The 19,210-nt window shown below is 40.8% G+C and overlaps 1 protein-coding gene across 1 annotated transcript; it reads left to right on the top strand.

Annotated features, from left to right (window-relative positions):
* The first annotated feature begins 878 nt into the window (after positions 1 to 878).
* LOC129767920 (carboxypeptidase N subunit 2-like) lies at positions 879 to 2,508 on the top strand. The gene is made up of 2 exons (XM_055769199.1): positions 879 to 1,039; positions 1,095 to 2,508. The coding sequence occupies exons 1-2, from the start codon at positions 1,005 to 1,007 to the stop codon at positions 2,368 to 2,370; spliced, it is 1,311 nt and encodes a 436-aa protein (XP_055625174.1). The 5' UTR covers positions 879 to 1,004; the 3' UTR covers positions 2,371 to 2,508.
* Positions 2,509 to 19,210: the final 16,702 nt, after the last annotated feature.

The following is a 19,210-nucleotide window of genomic DNA, read 5'->3' as shown; positions in this document are numbered from 1 at the left end:
TTTTATATAACATATCCATATCCTTTCTCTTTCTAAGAAACTATTTCGGTACGACTCATAGTTTTTGAGATATAAATTATCAAAGATTTCTCTTATTAAAATCGATACGCCCTTCTCAAAAGTTACACTTAAGTAAAAAATTCCCAATTGCTGTGGAAAACTCATATTTCCTCCAACCCAAACGGAATTCAAACCTTCATTCGAATGAAAAATACTTTTTTTTAATCTGCATTTTTGGGACGATTTCATTTGCAATTGCACATATATGATAAGCGCGGGATTTTTTGAAGTTGGAAGGTTCAAGATAGCTTTCACATTGTTCTAAATGGACTACGCAGTTCTACCTTTCCTGCGTAAGTATCGTCGAAAACAATTTACGTTTCAACAGGACAGGGAAAATATCAAGAAATGTGTTGTGAAAAATTTAATAGACAATATGCCAAACCGGGTTTTCCAAGTAATTAAACAAAACGGCAAGGTAGCTGATTATTGAAAGCTGAAAATTGGTGACGTCAAAGTTTTTGCTTGATTAAAAAGTGTCAAATTCAAAATGGCTTATAGCAACTTTCAGCAAAATAAGTATAGTCAATACATTCAAACAACATTTGTGTTAAATAAGGTTTGGGTTTTGACAGTTTTTCGAAATCTAAATTGCCGTACAGTGCCTCATGGAGATTATATTGACAGAAATAAATAATTGTTCACGAGATAGTAACCCTTATTCTTAATACAAAAAAACTATTTAGTATGAAACATACACTCTATAATATATGTTTATTAAATTCTTTAGATTCATTAGCCACAATACCACCAAACAACGGTGAGTTCTCAGAACACGGCATAGCGCATCGGTTAAGAAGTTCGATTCACTCATCAGTTCGTGGTAGTCAATCGCGGAATTCAGTTCAAATACGAACAAACGCCATAATCTTCTCTATAAAAGCAATGACAGTGATAAGAAATCATTTCAGTTCATAATTTCAGTTCATCTTGAGCACATCAAAATGCTGTGTTCGGAAAGTTTAGCGACTCTTTTGTGGTAATTATTGTTTTTCAACGTAATTTTGGAAAAACTTATTTGCATATTTTTATAGTATAATAGCGCTGGGCTATACGTCTGCCAGAGACTACAAGTGTGCATTCGAGGGAAGTCAACAATGCGTGTTTCGTGGAGTTCAGCTGAAATCTGCAGATCAACTAGCGTCAAATACATTCTCGTCAAGTGGAACCGCCCCACGAAATGTGAAGTTTGCTTCATCCACCATGGCCGTAGTGCCAACAGCAGTCTTCCAGCAATTTCCAAACGTTGAACAATTGGATAGCAGTTTCAGTGGAATTAAGACTCTGATGGGCGATACATTCGCCGAAGCCAACAATCTGAGAGAGTTGAATCTAACTGGAAACAAAATCCCGTCTCTGCCGAATAATCTCTTCAATGGGGCGAAAAAAATCACCACGCTTGACTTTTCGCAAAACGATATCAGCGAGATTCAGGAAAGCACATTCACCGGATTGAATCAACTGAGGGTCTTGAAATTAGATAACAATCAAATAGCAACGCTTCCGGCGGCAGTATTCAATCCGCTAACATCATTGGAGGCGCTAGATCTCCAAAGGAATATGCTATCAAAAATAGACGATTCACTTCTGGCAAGTTGCACTTCTTTGATATCATTGAATGCTTCTCACAACGTTCTACAGAAATTCGAGACGAAACAATTCCTCAGAGAATGGTCGGTAGATGCCATTGATGTCAGCTTCAATCGTTTGAAAGCTATTAGCATTCCTAAGAATCTTCGCAAATTGGTTGCCTCGAACAATCAAATTCAATCGGTCCAAGTGTTGGGGAAAGAGCCATCGCTTATTTTCTTGAGATTATCGCATAACAAATTGACCAGTGCCGACCAAATCCCCAGTTTCAACAAACTGGTGACCTTGGATCTTTCTCACAATCAAATCGAGAGTTTCGATTTCGGCTCAGTGAGCAAATTTCGGAATCTTATTCTGCTGAAGCTCGACGGCAATCGATTGACAACAGTGTCCAACAGTTTAGTCAGCGATGTAACCTACCTGAAGTATGTTCATCTAGCACACAATCAGTTGACTCGGCTAGATATGGAAACACTGAGAACGCTCCCAAGAATACTTAAACTGGATCTTGGGTACAATAAACTGACGCAGCTAGATGCCAAGCACATCAGTGACAGATTTCCGGTTTTGGTACGACTCGTGCTCACTGGTAATGACTTCCAGTGCGATAAAATTGCGGATTTGGTTAAAGAGCTCAAATACGCTATCACCGAATACAAAACCACTGCCGATCAATGTAAAACAGGGCAACGTTTGGTGGGCGGCATTTGTTGCTCTTGAATGGGGGTCGCTATTTAAAATCAACACTAGGATTCGTCCCACGAGCGAAGTGTAATGGATGTTTATAAACATTGCTGATTATTGTATTCAGTACTCGATAATCGCTTACTTTTATAGCAATAAACTGGGTTTTTCCAAAAAAAATCTCTTTGATTTTTCCTGTCTCTGAATTCGGTTTAACGTTGTGGAAAATAAAAATTCTATTTTTTTCTATTATCATTTAGTCTGCATGCTTTCCCAATGTGGATAATATTTGAACGGTATTGTCTTCAACATAACCTATATTTAACACTGTTATTTGACAAATTACCATAAATTATTTACACCTGCACCAAAAATGTTCATCTAACGGATTATATACCTCATTTAGTGGTGTGCAAGCATTATGGGATTCCACAAATACCACGTGGAAGAAGCTTCTTTTCACATTTTCGGATGGGTAACGTTGAAAATAAAACCACTGATACTCATAATAATAGCTAACCACGGGTGTAAACGACCTTACAGATGGACAGTTTAATGATTTCTGAACTGATCAAATACAGTTTTCATGTTGAAATATCTATTTCCATGTTTGCATCTCATTTTTAGTCCTTTATGGCGTTTATTTTCCAAAATATATATTTTTATCAAGGCTCATATAGGGTTAGCCTGACGGGGCCGGGATTTCAATATTTTAACAATTTTTCTTATTATCTATGTTAGTAATATGTAACCGATTACTCACGGTTAGCTCGAGGTTAATATTACAAGCGTTCTCATAATTGGCATGTTGCAGTCTCCAATGCTCTGTACCTGTGCCCGACACGGAATACTTCCTATTGGGATGCAGCTGACCATTAATCAGCAACGCCCCCCTAGTCTGTACCCCATATCTAGCGTGGTGTGTCTTCTCGACTCGAGGAATCCAGGATAGAATGGTCACTAGCATTTGGCTCTTGTTAAATGATCAGTGGACTACACAACCTTCGGCCAATGTATCTGGAAAGAGTGTGTGTATGTATTGCCGCGACTAAGTAAAAGTTTGTAGATCGGATAGGAGGGATATGAAACAGGGACACAACGAAGGAAATTATGGCGTTATCCGCGGTAATTTTGTTACTCAATTCCGCGACTAACCGGTGTTCTACTGGGTTTTCAAGATGGTCGCTTCAAGCTCATTAATACTGTTATATTGCTTATTACCAGCGTAGAGCTTGAGCTTGAGCTTGGGTAGACTGTACAATTCGTAGTTGCTCTCCGTGATTGACCTGAACCAACCAAATTGCACAAAGAACACTCAGAATGACGCTTGGGACTAGCAAATCATTCTCGTTGTGCAATTTTCGGTGATTCGAGCTTTAAATGGTCAATAACGACGCCGGCCACGTCCTTACAGTCACCAGGGGAAGGGAAGGAATGTTAGTATGATATTCGCCGCCCGAAGGCCAGAAGGGTCGCCTCTATAGCGTGGTTCCCTAGCGCTTATCATGGAAGGGATAGTTGTTAGTGGGAATGGTTAAAAAAAATCAGGATTCACTGCGGTAAGTGATGTGATTATCTAAGCGCAAACTCTTGATCACTCGACGAAATGGAATTCCGAAAATCATCCATTAGTTTTGAGTTATCCAACGCGTGCATTCACTATATAAATCCAATCGCGACAAAGGAGAGCTATCCTTGAGCAATCTGAGAAGGTCCGAGAGGGCTTGTCTAAAATTAATCGGAGCAACGATATCTTATTCAACGCGTGTACCCCTTATATAACTCCAATCACGGCGAAAGAGGTCTATCTTTAGCCAACCTGAGAAGGTCACAGGGAGAACTCTTCTAAAATTGGTCGGATTTCAACGCGCGTACTCCTTATATGAATACAATTGTGACGACAGACAGTGATCTCCGGGAAATCTGAAAAAGTCACCGAGAGAACCCGTTCCAAAAAAACAGGAGCGGCGACCCATCTGCCATTCAACGCGCACTCCCCGCACACATCCTATCGTGGGGAAGATGGACCATCCCTGGGTAATCAAAGAAGGACAGACACACAAAATTTAAAAGTTGAATATCCAAAGCATCGACAAATTGAAGAATGAAAGGACCCAACAACAGAAGAATCAAAAATTGAAGAACTAAGGAACCAAGGAACCAAAGCCACTCAAATCCAACTACCCTCCCAAATACAACAGACAACCAAGACAAACACGGAAACAGAACCGCACCCCCCAAAACACGACAGTGAAAGACATCACTAGACAACCAAAAGGACCAAAAGCCCCCCGATCTCCCGGAAATGCACAAAGACACACAACAAACCAACGGGCAGTCTCCAAACCACACCCAACCCCCGTACCGCACGCACTTAAAAGTTAAGTTCTTTATTTCCACAATCCGCGCAACACGAAAACCGAGTGCAATCCAAAAACCATCCGTTGGCCCACTGTACATCTGTATGCACCCCCAAAAGATCGAAAAACCACCAATCCCTCCGGCCATACAGCGACATCCCTCACAATCGTGCCCCGAAAAACACCGCTCCACCTCCATGACCATCCCAACCATCCGCTGCACTTGAGAAAATAACCGCGCGGGTATACACTAGTACTAGATCAAGCCCTCAACTAGACCTGAGCAGTGTCGGCTCTCCAACTCCCCAACTCCCACTCAACCCCTCCCCACTCTTCAACCCATTAACTCTTCAACCACTCAACCCCTAAACACCACATATCATCGGTCCCTCCCAAAACACCCAAAGACAGTCCTCCTCTCCCTCGACCAGACACATTCAAAGAGCACGCACTAAGCAACAGAAAAACCATCGCCTCTACCTATAGAAGACGAGTTCCCTCGGCGGCCCCCCAGGCCCCCCAAAGACAACCACCCGTTGTCACAATTGGATTAGTTAATGTTATTAATACATTCAAGAATTAAAGAACTAATTTATCAAAGGATTAAAGAAGGAAGCATTAAAAAATTAAATAATTAAAGAAACACGACGTACATTACAATGACGCCACATATCTACACACAAAATACCTGATCATAATCGAGTGACCATTGTCTTGTTTTGTTGCAGTGTGAACAAGATAACGCGGCGCGAAGATGGAACGTAAACGACATGCTCTCTTTCTTCTTTATAACGCCCGTCACTCACTCAGAGAACTGTGCAGCAACAAGCACATACACACTGATGTATCTACGAGTGTCCCGAAACAGGAGCAAACATGAAACGCGCGGAATGGAAACCTATGAGTGAATGATTTTGTATACGTTATAAAAAAAATTTAGCACACCTGTCTTCAATTTCAAACAACTTCAGTTGATCCCCAGAGAGATAATATATGAAAAAGAAGAAAGAGAGAACTTAGCTTGCACTGCTTTTCACTCAGCCATGCCGACGGTCCTACTATGGTGATACACACACTACGACATAGAAACTTCGAACTCGATATGAAGAAAAAACACACACTCACACCCATTCACGAAACATCGATTGAATGAAAATTTCGCTTATACACGCGAAGATAAAAATGGCTTCGCTCGATTTATGGATTTATTTCCAATTTCACAATTTATCCATATTTCAATGGAATGTAGTTCGGTCAGAACACTGGGTAATATAACACAAGACGTTATTATCATACACACTTGCACTAGAAACACCAGATGCAAAAAAGCTTATCGCAACACAATCGACGCGGCCACACTTTTATATTTTAAAACAAATTTTCTCAGCCAAACACTCTTTTAAACCACAATTGTGCGTAACTTATTCAAGGAAAATCAACTGTATTCATCTTTTCGAAGCATGAAAGCATAGTTTCCAATCGAAACACCAAATACACCGACAAAACTTGAAGACGAAGACAGAGCACAAACAAGCACGTCTTGTTCGCACCGTCGTTCAACCCGAACTCTGCTTATTACCAGCGTAGATCAATCTAAAAAGCATTTCCTATATATTTTCCATTGGATTTGAATCGGGACTACGAACTGGTTATTCCAGCAAATCGATTTTCAGAGTATCTAACCACAATTTTGTAGATGAACTGGTGTGAATGCTGGCATCTTGTAGAATAAAACAAACTTATTGGAACGATACTTTGCACAAACCGAGGTCAACCTAAATGTAATCTGTCAAGTTGATCTTAGAAGATTGAATTGCCAAATCAATCTTGCCTGTAGGAAAAAAGATCCAAGGTAAACCATTAAAGATCCTACTCCAAAACTATTCGTAGTACTCCGTTTTCCTCCGTATATCTCGCCATTATCCTCTAAAATCATGTAACGACATCTGATTGATTTATTCTACTTCGTGTCGTTTCCGATCTACAAATTGCACGATGCGGCATGTTGTTGAGCAGCCATCATGCTCAAAATTAATTACTGCTCAACGCAGTTCAAGTTGGCACTGACACGCACACATATAAACACCAACACGCATGCACAAATAACTAAATGCGCACTCACCCATATGTCCAGATCGTGTTCTCTTCTGATTGGCTGCTTTGGCGTCTTTGTTCCCAGCGTCCTATATCCTCATCGCTTTTCTTTTGTTGGTTCTCTTTCCACCAAGATGGCCGCTACCACGATGCTGCTGAACCGGAACTTCCACCACCACGGCGATGTAGGACGAACGCCGCCACCCAGCGTCACAAAATCATCCGCAAACACAGCTACAACCGCTCCACCGCTTCTACGCCACACCAACTTGCCAAGCCAGAATTGCCGTAATCCAGCAACAACCACGGCTTCAAGGCTAGTCTCCGCGACTGCCAATTTTTTTCCGCTCGGACGATGAGGCCGTCCCACAACCACTATTCAGAGGATGACGAATATTCAACTTCTTATTTTTTTTTTTAGAATTCACTTTCAAATTTAGCACTTATGATCGTAACCACGCTTTTAACTTCCGCGAATGAACATTTGCTAAACGAGAATTTCGCGACGATGGCCGTAAGCACGTGAGGACTAATGATTTCGCGATCACGCTTTATCTTCGCGAATACAACCGCCGAACACTCTAGATTTTTGCGGTGAATCCCGCAACGACGCCTTTATCCTTGGCGAAAATAACACTCAGCCACCAAACAAATATTATTCGGCGGCTGTAACTACAACGACGCCTTTCTCCTTGGCGGGTTTAATTCCTGGAACTTTCCTCGTAGAGATACGACCAAAGAGAATGGCTGCCAATCCCCAACGTCCTGAACTTGTACGCCACGTGCTTCCTCAGGGAGAAAAACAAAGCCGATCTGCTTCCGATCGTGGTAGAACTACTAATCCTATCTTTTATCCCGCTTAAGGCATGCGTGGTTCTTTCCCTCGTACATGTGTTAGTTCTCTCATAGCAATCTGCCACCAACATTACCATGTATATTTGTATGTGTTGTCCGTTGGCTGGTGAGTGCCACCCGTCACCATGTGAATGTTGCGTGAGTGAGCGCATGTTGTGTTGCGTGTTGGAATGTGTGGGTGGCCCCTTGAGTAACTGCAGCAAAATTAACTGCAAATGTAATAATCATCAAGACATTAAAATTGACATTCTTTTCATCGGATCTCCTGCCTTTAAATACAGTAGATAGAGTAAAAGCAAGACGAACAAAACCTTAGAAAAAAACGATAACACCATATCCCACTGACATTCCATGTTGAGTTCCAGGCATTCCAGTTTGTACATTGTTTATACATTGAATGTCTTTTTCAGTCAAACACTTTCTTCAGAAATTTTGTAGTTCTCTGCATGAGTAAATCGACGAAAAAACAACAAACGAGAGCAACACTCTCTGTGCGGTTATAGAAAATGGATACTCAAAGTTAAGCCGGATTTAGACGTTATGAGTTACTCGATTGCGAGTAAACGTCAATCGATCCGGAGAATTACGAAAGCACCCATACCACGAAATTTGACATTTGATTTGTATGTATGGAGCTACTCGCTCGTTTAAAAAAAATACTTTGAACTAGCTCGGCTTATAACATAAAATAATTGTCAGACGCAATTTCCGTACAAGTTTTTCAAACTCAATCGCAGAAAATGTGTTATTCTGTTAGGCTAATTTCAAATCCGATCAGATTCCGGAAAATGGATTATTACTTGCGTCGTTTTTAACAGCTGTTTCCGGATTCGAATAAAGATACCGTTTTGTCTCATATTCCGAACACTTCGGGCTTGATCACGAACATCACTGCCACGTACGCTTTCACGACACTCACACTTCACTTAATTTATTTGTGTCTATCATCATTGTCACGGACAGTTGCGTGTAAAAATAAACTCCGTGAAGTGAAAGAGTTCATTCCCGTTTATAAGAGATATGTCAGTTGCATTATTTCGGGCGTTTAAAGGTTATGTCGGTTGCATAATTTCGGACGTTTGAACGTTATGTAGGTAAAATTAAAACAGTGTATAAGATAATATTCCATTTAATTAAGCGTATGTTTTAGAATGGCGAGTTTGCGATTATACTTCGATGATTCGATATTTCAATGTTAACTATTCGAGCTCATCCCATTGTTTATTTGTTTGGCGCGTTAGTTTGCTGAATCAAACGCTGGTTCAAAGATGAGGAGAAATACTTGGTTGCTCGTGAATAATGTAGTTGTTGAACATATTGGATAGTGATAAGCATTTAGTATAGGTCAAAGTTAGAATCATTTTGTAAGAAAAATTTCTACAATTTTATTGAATGATACCTTCTTTAATTCTTCTTCTTCTTCTTCTTCTTGAATGGCGTTAACGTTCCCCGTGGAACTTTTGCCGTCTCAACGTATGCATTAACTAGCGTCATTTATTAATACATAGTTGAGATTTCTCAAGCCAAATAACACGCCTTGAATGTATTCCGAGGGACAAGCTCTAGAATACCCGTGACCACAGTGCAAGTCGAAGGAAATTTCTTTTACGAAAATCCCCCGGCCAGAACGGGAATCGAACTCGAACACCCGGCATGACAATGTGAGACGCTAACCACTCGGCCACGTGTGCGCTTCTTTATCTCATAGAAAACCGGAATTTATTCACCTCACGATCAGTATAATCTGAGCTACTTTCACATGGGATTCAGAATTTTGATTTAATTATTTAAACAGGAACTTGTGAACAACATCTTTCAGACACACGTCCTCTGTCCTCTGGATACGTCAGTATTTGGTCTAAAAATGCCACCAAGCGGGTAAATTGCTGTTTGTCTATCTTTTCTTTGCTAAACAAGACAAGATTCAAAATATTAGCAAAAAAGCTAAATAAATACGAAATTAAACTTACTCCATTCCGCGTGACTAGCTTTCACTATCTAAAACACAAACGACAAATATACCTGTTTTTCTACGTGACATGACAGTATCGTGGTATTCATAATAACACCGAGTTCATCAAAGTTGTCACGACGGATGAACTCTTCCGGATTCTACATACACGATGGCAGCCGTAATGAGATTGTATACAATTCACTTCGTTTTCACCGCGAAGTGACGTTCGTGATCAGCCCCTTCATTTTTAAATGGTAATTTACTAAACTTTTATGTCATAAATAAATAATAGAATAATGAAAACACAGACATTCTTCGACGTATAGTCTTCATTTTGACACCATTTACATGTATCGATACAGCCTATAATTTATAGTATTAGACATTTGCAAAAAAGTGACAGTAAAAACCAATGATAAAGTGTTTGCGTTAACAAATTCCGTAAAAAACAAGCATCGTTCATTTTTCAGTTTTCATAGTTGTTTCAACTATTTTGTTTGTTGCTTTCATGTTAAGTACTAAGGAATGTATGAAACTACAATAAATGGGTGAAAAAAATATATTTTATGCAGAAATCTTCATTAAAATTAATATTGAAATAGTGTTCGGAATATGAATCATGTTTCTACGCATGATTCAAATTCTGAACACTTCATTTTCAAATGTAAATTTACCGAACTTTTAATAAACGAACGAATAAACGAATAAACGAACCGAATAAATAATTGAATAATCAAAACCCTGAAATTGTTTTGGTTATACTCTTTATTTTAACATCATTTACTGGTATCGATACAGACTAGAATTTATAATATTGGGTTGGGGATAAAAGAAATGTCGTATTTCTGATCGAAATTTGACGCCTTATTTAACATACTTATAATTATCCAATTTAAGTCAAATATGCGCCGTTTTGTTCGCAAACTTGTGGCTATTTAGAAGGCAACTTCATTATTGGCCTACCAGTACGGGGTGTATCTTCGACAGCCACTACACCAGAACGAAATCGATCAAAACAACGCTGTGCTGTGCGAATCGTTACAGTATCGGGTCCATAAACTACACGAATTTTTTCGACCGCCTTCGTTGCAGTTTTACCTCGCAGGTAGTAAAAACGTAAAATATGGCGAATTTCTTGAAAGGTGGACTCCACATTTGACGCGCTATAACTTGAGACTGAAAAGGACAATCACAACACTGTCAAAACGACATTTGTAGCACAGATTGTCGTCTTTAAATAGCCGTATAGTATGACCCGATGCGAAAAGTACAACACAAGATATGTTTAAGTGTTGCCATATATTGATAATATACGACATTTCTTTTTCCCCAACCCAATATTAGACATTTGCAAAAAAGTGACAGTCAAAACCAATGACAAAATGTTTGCGTTAGCTGATTCTGTAAAAAAGAAGCATCGGTAATTTTTTCAGTTTTTGTAGTTTTTTCAACTATTTTGTTTGTTGTTTTCATGTTAAGTGCCAGAAATGGTAAGAATCTATGGATGAAATGGATGAAATAAAATGATATTTTATGCAGAAATCTTCATTAAAATTAGTGTTCGGAATATAAATCAAGTTTCTACACATGATTCAAATTGCGAACACTTCATTTTTGAATGGGAATTTACAGTTCTTCAATGTTCTAAATAATTCAATATTCAAAACCCCATCATTATTAGGGTTATAGACTTCATTTTAACATCATTTACAAGTATCGATACCGATATAGCGCCCTTGGTCCAGGAACCATGTATACTATTAGAAACAAATACAATCAATAATTACAAGAGCAAAGTCATTTTTTTTTTTTGGCAAGCATAATCTTTTTGCAAAAAAAAACAGGAAGTGGGTTATATCTATGGTATAACCGCAAGGGTGACGTAGGACTATCGTTGATTTAGAGATCATTTGTTTGAAGTTGAATCTGAATTAATTCTGAATGAATGAATATTTAGGGGACTTCGAAAACGAGAGCGTTACGTTGGAGGCACAAGGTTTTATGCATCCAATATTGGATACGGAAATATCCTACTGATGGGGAAGAATAATCTTCAGAAGCTATCCTGTTAATTGCGATTGATTGAAAAATCCCAAAACCAAATGTATTTGGTCACAGTGTTACATGGATATAAAGCATTCAAATAAACTCTTTCACATGAATGTATTTTCAAATTCCCAGAGGAACTGGCAGATTATTTTCAGTAACGATTAGATATTTCCACATTTTCCTCGATACTGGAAGCCCACCAGTGGTTTATGCTAACTCGATAACCATTTGTTAATAGCACTTGATTGAAACATATTTGGTCACAGTGTTACATGGATAGAAAACATTCAAATAAACTCTTTCACATGAATGTATTTTTAAATTCCCAGAGGAACTGGCAGATTATTTTCCGGATCTTTCTCGATGCTGAATGGCATCCAAACGGAAAGAATTCCGCGCGTGTATGTGTGTGTGTGTAGCGGCTGCTTCGAGATCTTCCCGGGGAACCGTTTGTGGCATCACTCTCCTCCTGATGGATTCCTTTCTGGCCTAAGGTGCACAAACAGGCTCTTGGTGACACCGTTCATCCGCGCTTTCATGATAAATGAAGAGCTTCACCACAACAGCGACAACATGCTCCAATCGCTGTTCAATTAGAACTGAGTGGATTTCTTTTTACAACTTAAATGCATTTTTATTCAGATGTTTTGCTATTTGCATACATATTTTACAGTTCAAGTGACACAGTCTGGGCTTTACATCTTCGGTTCAGCTTTTGGATTTAAAATCATACTGTTGAGCAAAAGTTCCTTATTTATAATTTGACAGTTGTTCACCATTTTAATGGTATTGTTTGAAATTAAATTTGAAAGAGACTACTTATAAACTGCTAACTAACTAACTAATAACCAACTAACTAATCTACTATATACAAATTTTTTATCAGGTCAAATTCAGAGGATCTAGATTTCTCAACAAATTTAGTTTTTGTTTCATACATAATTGCATCTAGTTTTTGGATATTAGCCTCTTGGTGTCGATCCGAGATCCTTGTGTCAAAAGGACGATCAAGAATCATCCTCAATGCACGATTTTGCGCCACTTGGAGTTTGTTCCTGTGAGTCTGAGCACATGACCCCCACACCACAATTGCATAAAGGATGGCAGGAGCTATGATTTGATTGTAGACGGCCAGTTTGTTCACCTTTGAGAGACGGGATCGTCGACAGATTAGAGGGTACAGAGATCGAACCAAAGCGGAACACCTATTCAAATTCTTCTCCACGTGCTGACGGAAGAGGAGTTTCTGATCTATCACTAGCCCCAAATATGTTACTTCAGCGGACCACTCAACCCTTGTGCCATTCATCACCACAACGCAAGATGGAGGAGGTTTGAGTTTGGGAGACTGCCTGTGCAAGAACATGATTGTTTGGGTTTTGGAGGCATTGATTTTAATTTTCCATATGTTAGCATATTCAACAAAGGCGTCAAGGCATCGTTGAAGCCTGTTTGTTATTTCACGAGGCATCCTCCCCTTGACGGCAATTGCGGTGTCATCTGCGAACAGAAAGGACGCGCAGCCATCTCCCAGGGGAGGAGTGTCAGAGGTGTAAAGGCTGTACAGCAATGGGCCCAGCAGACTTCCCTGCGGGACCCCTGCCTGGATGGAAAATGTGTTTGACAAACAGCCATTCAACGATACCCTGAACGACCTTTGCTGAAGGTAACACCGGATGATTTTCACGAGATAAATTGGAATGTTAAAGGAACAGAGCTTATATACAAGCCCGTCATGCCAGACACAGTCGAAACCCTTTTCGACATCCAACAGTGCCAAGGCTGTGGACTTGGATACAGCCCCGTTCCTTTGGATGGTGTTCATCACTCTCACTAGTTGGTGGATAGTCGAATGCCCCCGTCTAAACCCAAACTGTTCAGGCAGGAGGATGTTGTTGACCTCAACAAATTTTTGCAATCGGAATAAAATGATTTTTTCAAAAAGTTTGCCCAGCGCTGAAAGGAGGCTGATAGGTCTGTAGCTTGAAGGTAGAGTTGGATCCTTCCCGGGTTTGCGGATCGGCACGATCTTCGCTTCTTTCCAGATGCTTGGATAATAGTGCAATTCCAAGCATCGATTGAAGATGTTGCTGAGCAGCGAGTAGACTTTGGGAGTGAGCCTTTTCAGGATCAGGTTGAAGATTCCATCAAACCCGGGAGCCTTCATATTCTTAGTGGCCTTCAGCGCTGAGCAAACTTGTTCTGCATTGACCTTATCTTCCCGAGGTATGGCACAAGGGGAGGTATCTAGTTCTTGGACGCACTGCGCAACCTGCTGTTCGAGCGGACTAGCCATATGCGAGCCAAGCAAATGCGACGATGCAATATGATTGCCTATCGCATTCGCTTTCTCAATAGGCGCAACGAGGAGGCTATCGCCGACCTTGAGAGGAGGAACTGGCTTCGGATGGTTTTTCAGCACTTTGGCAACCTTCCAAAATGGTCTGGAGCGATCATCCAAGTTTTGTACGGTGCGCCCGAAGCTGTTGTTTCGAAGAGAGACCATCCTGGAAGCAATCTGCCTGTTCAGATCGGCCATCTCTTCCTTTCTGCCGAGATCCCCGGTCCTCTGAAACTGGCATCTACGCACATTTCGTAAGCGGATCAATAGTTGAGTGTGAGAGTCAATAGCAACGAACTTACCCCTCACAGGAACACGCCGCACACACGCCACATCAGCCACGGAGATGGCGTATTGAAGTCTCTCTAATGCTTGGTCGATGTCCTCCACTGAATGCAGCAGCGGGTTCTCCTCGAGGTGATGGTTCACCATCCTTCCAAATGCCAGCCAGTTGACGTGATGGTAATCCTTTCGAAGGTAGATGGCTGGAACAATGTTGACCCCTACTTCAGCAACCACCGGAAGGTGATCGGAGCTGAGCTTGTTTACCGCCACCGGCTTGGTCAGCATGATGTTTGAAAGGAAGATGTCCAAAGTCGATGGATTTCCCGCAAGGTCGGCTCGTCCGAGAACTGTACCGCATACTGCCCATGTTGCGCGTGGTCGAAGAGAAGCCGCCCGTTTTGATTTTGTCGGTAGTTCCGCCAATCCTCATGGCGAGAGTTGAGATCACCCCCAACAACAAAGCGAGAAGAGGTGCGAGTGATGGCAGTCAAGTCATTTTGGAACTGACGCGCCATCCTGTTGCTGTTCGGACACTGATGAGGACAGTACACGGCAATGAAATGGATGTTGCCGTTTGTCAATGCGACCTCCACACTAATCGCCTCGATGACCGACGTGCAAACGTGCGGAAGTATGTTGAGCTTCAGGCCTTTCCGTACGATGACCGCAACACCGCTCCCCCCTAGAGCTGGTGCGATCAAGCCGGATGATGTTGTAATCCGGCAGCCAGAAACTGTCACCGGATTTTAGGTGGGTCTCTGAGAGCAGACCCACGTCGATGCTGTGTCTGCCGACGAAATCGGCTAACTCGATGGCTTTTGCTCTTATCGAGCAAGCGTTCCAAGTGGCAATTTTCAGAGACCTAAGAGCCATATTCAATGATAAACTTACCAAGCACATTCATCTGCTCGGGCTTGTTGCGGCACGCGCGGAGGGCGGTCGTCATCTTGTCAAAAATTTCCAGTAGCTCCGTCGGGGTGAACTTTTCGGAGTTGGTTTCAGTTTGTGGTGGGCGCCAAAATCCAGGGGGGGGTGGGAGGCGAGCGCTGGCCGGCGGGCTCGCCGAAGGTACGTTGAGGAGGGGCAGCTCGATCCCGAGCGCTTGGATGAGTTGTTTGCTGAGTGGGGCGAAGCGGAGGAAAATCTTCTGCTCTAAACGACTTCTCCTTCTTCCGCCCCGGTTGATTGTTGATAGACACCTGCTTGCGGATATGTTTGAAATTTTCGCGTTTCGGGCATTGCCGGTCCGAACCCTGATGAGCGCCGCCACAGTTGATACATTTTTACTCCACTTTACCAGCTTTGTCCACTGGGCAGTCACCAGTTGCGGGTGCCATGTCCAAAATTCAGACACCGCTGGCACTGGGTGACGTCGCGACGGCCGCCACGGTAAGGTTCCCATCGGATTCTCAGGGAAAAAAGAGAGCGGATCGCTTCGAGGGCATTCAGCGTCACCGTCCCTTTCTGAAAGTGCACCAGAAACAGACAGTCCGGGTACATCTTCTCGTTTTCACCTCTACGTTTCATCCGGAAAATGGCGGTTACGACTAGCTTAAACCGATCCTTGAGTTCAGCGGTGATCGTCTTCGGGTCGTAGTTAGACAGGCCGCGAATAACAGCCTTGAAGGGTTTGTCCCCCGGGGTGTCGTGGGTGAAAAACTCAATATTGGCATTCTTCAAAAACGCCACGACCAGATCAAATTCATTCCGCGTACGGAGGAAAACTTTAGTGCCGATGCCACATAGCTTATATTCTGCTTTAACGCCCATCGATGCAAATTCACTGATGAGTTTGTCGAGAGCGACCGCCTTCACCACCAGCGGAGGGAGTTTGATTTTGGATGCTGCCTCAGTAGCAGAGTTTGCATTTTCAACCGTCGCGCCGAAGTCGCCTACTTCAGTGCCGTTCGATGCGGTCTGAGTGGATTTCCGAGCGGCACTCGCTTATATACCGATTGGTGATTTCAGTAGCCTGTTTTGAAAGAAATTTTAAGACTATTGAAACAAGTTTTTGGATCAGAAAGTAACAAGTATAGAACGCGTAGACATTTTATCTTTCTAATGAAGTGTTTATCATACCATTTCGTTCAGTTGTTTAGGAGCTATTAACGCTCAAAATCTCGGTCTCCGGCGTAACGCTTTCGTTTTCGAAACTTTGATTTTACACCCCGGTACAGAAATGAAAGACGTAGTCCTACGTCAAAAAGACTAGTTAATTTACTTTTATTTGATATGTCGATTATATGAATCGGTCCAGTAGTTTAAAAGTTATGATTTTTTTTTAAATTGCATTTTTGCTGTTCGGAATTTGAGACAAAAGTGTTCGGAATATGAATCAGCGACAAAAATGGTGTTCGGAATTTGAGACAAAACTGATTAAACATGTTTTTAGTTTTTCAGCATGAATATGTATTTGTAAATCAATTTTATTGTATTCAAATGAAAAAGAAGGCTCTATTGTATCCAAAAATCAAATTAATTTCGCGAAAGAGTACTATTTTGAGCAATGAGACACTGTTTAATGGCCATCAAAGCTTAAGTGTTCGGAATATGAGACAAAACGGTATTATTCGTTTAGCTGCTTTTTTTTACGTGCTATCGGAATGTAGAAGGCTTGCGTAGCAAACGTACCGTTCAGTTACGTTTGTTGCTTTCCAACTATGATGCAATTTTGTCTTCACAGAAATTCGGCTTTGTACGAATATCGATAATACTGAAATCTCCCCAAATTATAAATGCAATCTGGTATGACCTTACAAAAATTGATGAAGCTGTCAACCTTTACGCTCGTTGCATGTTAACCCTTTGTTAAGCCGTGACAACTAGGCAAGGAATTGACTTCAATTTCAGAGAACATAATTCTTACATGAGGAAGAACACATATTTTCCTTTGATAAAAAATTAACTATTGAAACAGTCGAAAAAATTGGTGGCAATATAGTTGCTACAGCCCGTTAACCCCTGAACACAATGTTTGCCGCTGCCTTGTAAGCTCACGTTATTTCGCCTTTAGTTATGCAAAAATCATACTAGCTTACTCACAAAAAATAAATTGATAATTAGAATTTTTCATAAAATACACCATTTATTTAATTTATATTGACTGCATGATCTTACACAGTAGATCCTAAATAGAACGCTCACAGTGAAAAAACCAACGAATTTCAACAGAATTTTCTGCCGTCGTTCTAAAATCCCGTTTTTTTTTCTACATAAAACTGACTCCCAAATTAATATCCTACATTATAAGCAACCAAAAAAAAAATAGAGTATTACCAAATACCTTTAGAAGTCATTGGTTGCACGGTGGAGATCACGAGTTCAATTCGCACTCCCGGCATTCTTCCGAAATGGAAGGTGAAAGTGACGAACCAGTCAAAAGTGTTGAAAGCCCCTATAATACAGAAAAAAAGGCTTTGGTTAACACTTTGAACCCCGAATTGTTTTTGTTGCGCTTTCCATTCAGTCCGCTTCAAGAACTTTTTCACAATATCAGTGTCCAAAGATTCTTATTGTATACGAGGTCTGTTCAAAATGTATCGCGACTTTCGAATTTACGCGGATTACGTATATTCGATTCTAGATTTTTTTGTGGCATTATGTTGGTACTCATGTCTCTCACTTATGCTGACAAGTACGGCTATTTTGAATGTTCAGTTAATTTTTGACAACTGCTTTTCTTACACGTGTTCTGGTTCATCTTCGATTTACGCCTATTGAATCTAGAATCGAATATACGTAACTCGCGTAAATTCGAAAGTCGCGATACTTTTTGAACAGACCTGGTATATAGAAAATAGTCAGAAATTTTACTAGAAAGTAGTCACATTTTGTAAAACATCCGAAAACGAACCATATGTTTATTTTTTTTTTATTTCTCATTTTCAGTCCCAGCATTCAGCTTTTTCCTACCAAAAAGCTTAACTTCGGCCCCTAGGGACCGACGATCGGCTCAACGTGTTGAACAATATACTGAAATAAAATTCCAAGAGCAGCGAAACAATTTTTTTTTGGTAACAATATTGCCACGGCCTTATAAAGGCTTAAGCGAACTTTACGCGGTTAATATTATTTTCAATGTGATGACATTTGAGAGCATAATGACAACCAACGCTCGATGTTGATGAAGAAAAAAGTGCTTCTCACAAACTTCTGAAATCGGGGGTCTCCGTAGCCCCATTGGTTGCGCGTTTGCTCAGTTAGCGATCAATCGTGAGTTCAAAACTCAGGGCCCTCATTGACCATCTTTATGTTGTTACAGAATAACTACGTCCACACAACAATCACCAGCGATGGAGATCGATCCACGGTCGAAATAAGATCGATTCATCCATACAACTGCTCTGCTCTGCAAGACACATCGGGCTGCAGTTTTATTAATAACTCAACAATGATCATATCAACTCCGCTGTCCGGTGGTCTAACTGGATAATGGAAGAACGGAAAGGAATACTCTTACGCCTAAATGGCTACTGTGTAAATGTATACGCAATAGTATAGAAGGAATTCTCTTACGCCGAAATATAGCAACTGTGTCATGTGCTAATTATAGATATAATAACCATGTGACATGTACACGATTAAAATTCGACTATGTTACAGCTAATATGCTAATGAAATTTTAGGAAACATAAATGGAAGCATGTGATTTGGAAAACTGAAATGAGATCTTTTAATAGCAAAATACCGTACTTGTCGATATTTAAATCAAAACCTCATAAAAAAGCTCACAATGTGAGGTTGAGAAAGTGAATGAAACGGAACAACGTTTTATGAGTTTTTTAACGTTCTGAATTCGTTCACTTTTTTCGCGCTAGCAAATGGGGCAGTCATTTTAGTCTATGTTGTGTGTTTCGTCATATATCGCTCTGTGCATGAAATTGGAGAATTAAAGGATCTGGGAAAAATACTGGCGGAAAAAATCATGCGTTATTTTGA

This window comes from Toxorhynchites rutilus, chromosome 2 (assembly GCF_029784135.1).
Source record: "Toxorhynchites rutilus septentrionalis strain SRP chromosome 2, ASM2978413v1, whole genome shotgun sequence".
NCBI lineage: Eukaryota > Metazoa > Arthropoda > Insecta > Diptera > Culicidae > Toxorhynchites > Toxorhynchites rutilus.
Note: the sequence above shows the minus strand (reverse complement) of the source record. Positions and strands in the feature narration are given on the sequence as shown.

Coding starts and splice junctions, on each gene's coding strand:
- LOC129767920 (XM_055769199.1), top strand. CDS start 1,005: ATGCTGTGTTCGGAAAGTTTAGCGACTCTTTTGTG. Junction 1,040..1,094: donor AGTTTAGCGACTCTTTTGTG/GTAATTATTGTT, acceptor ATATTTTTATAG/TATAATAGCGCTGGGCTATA.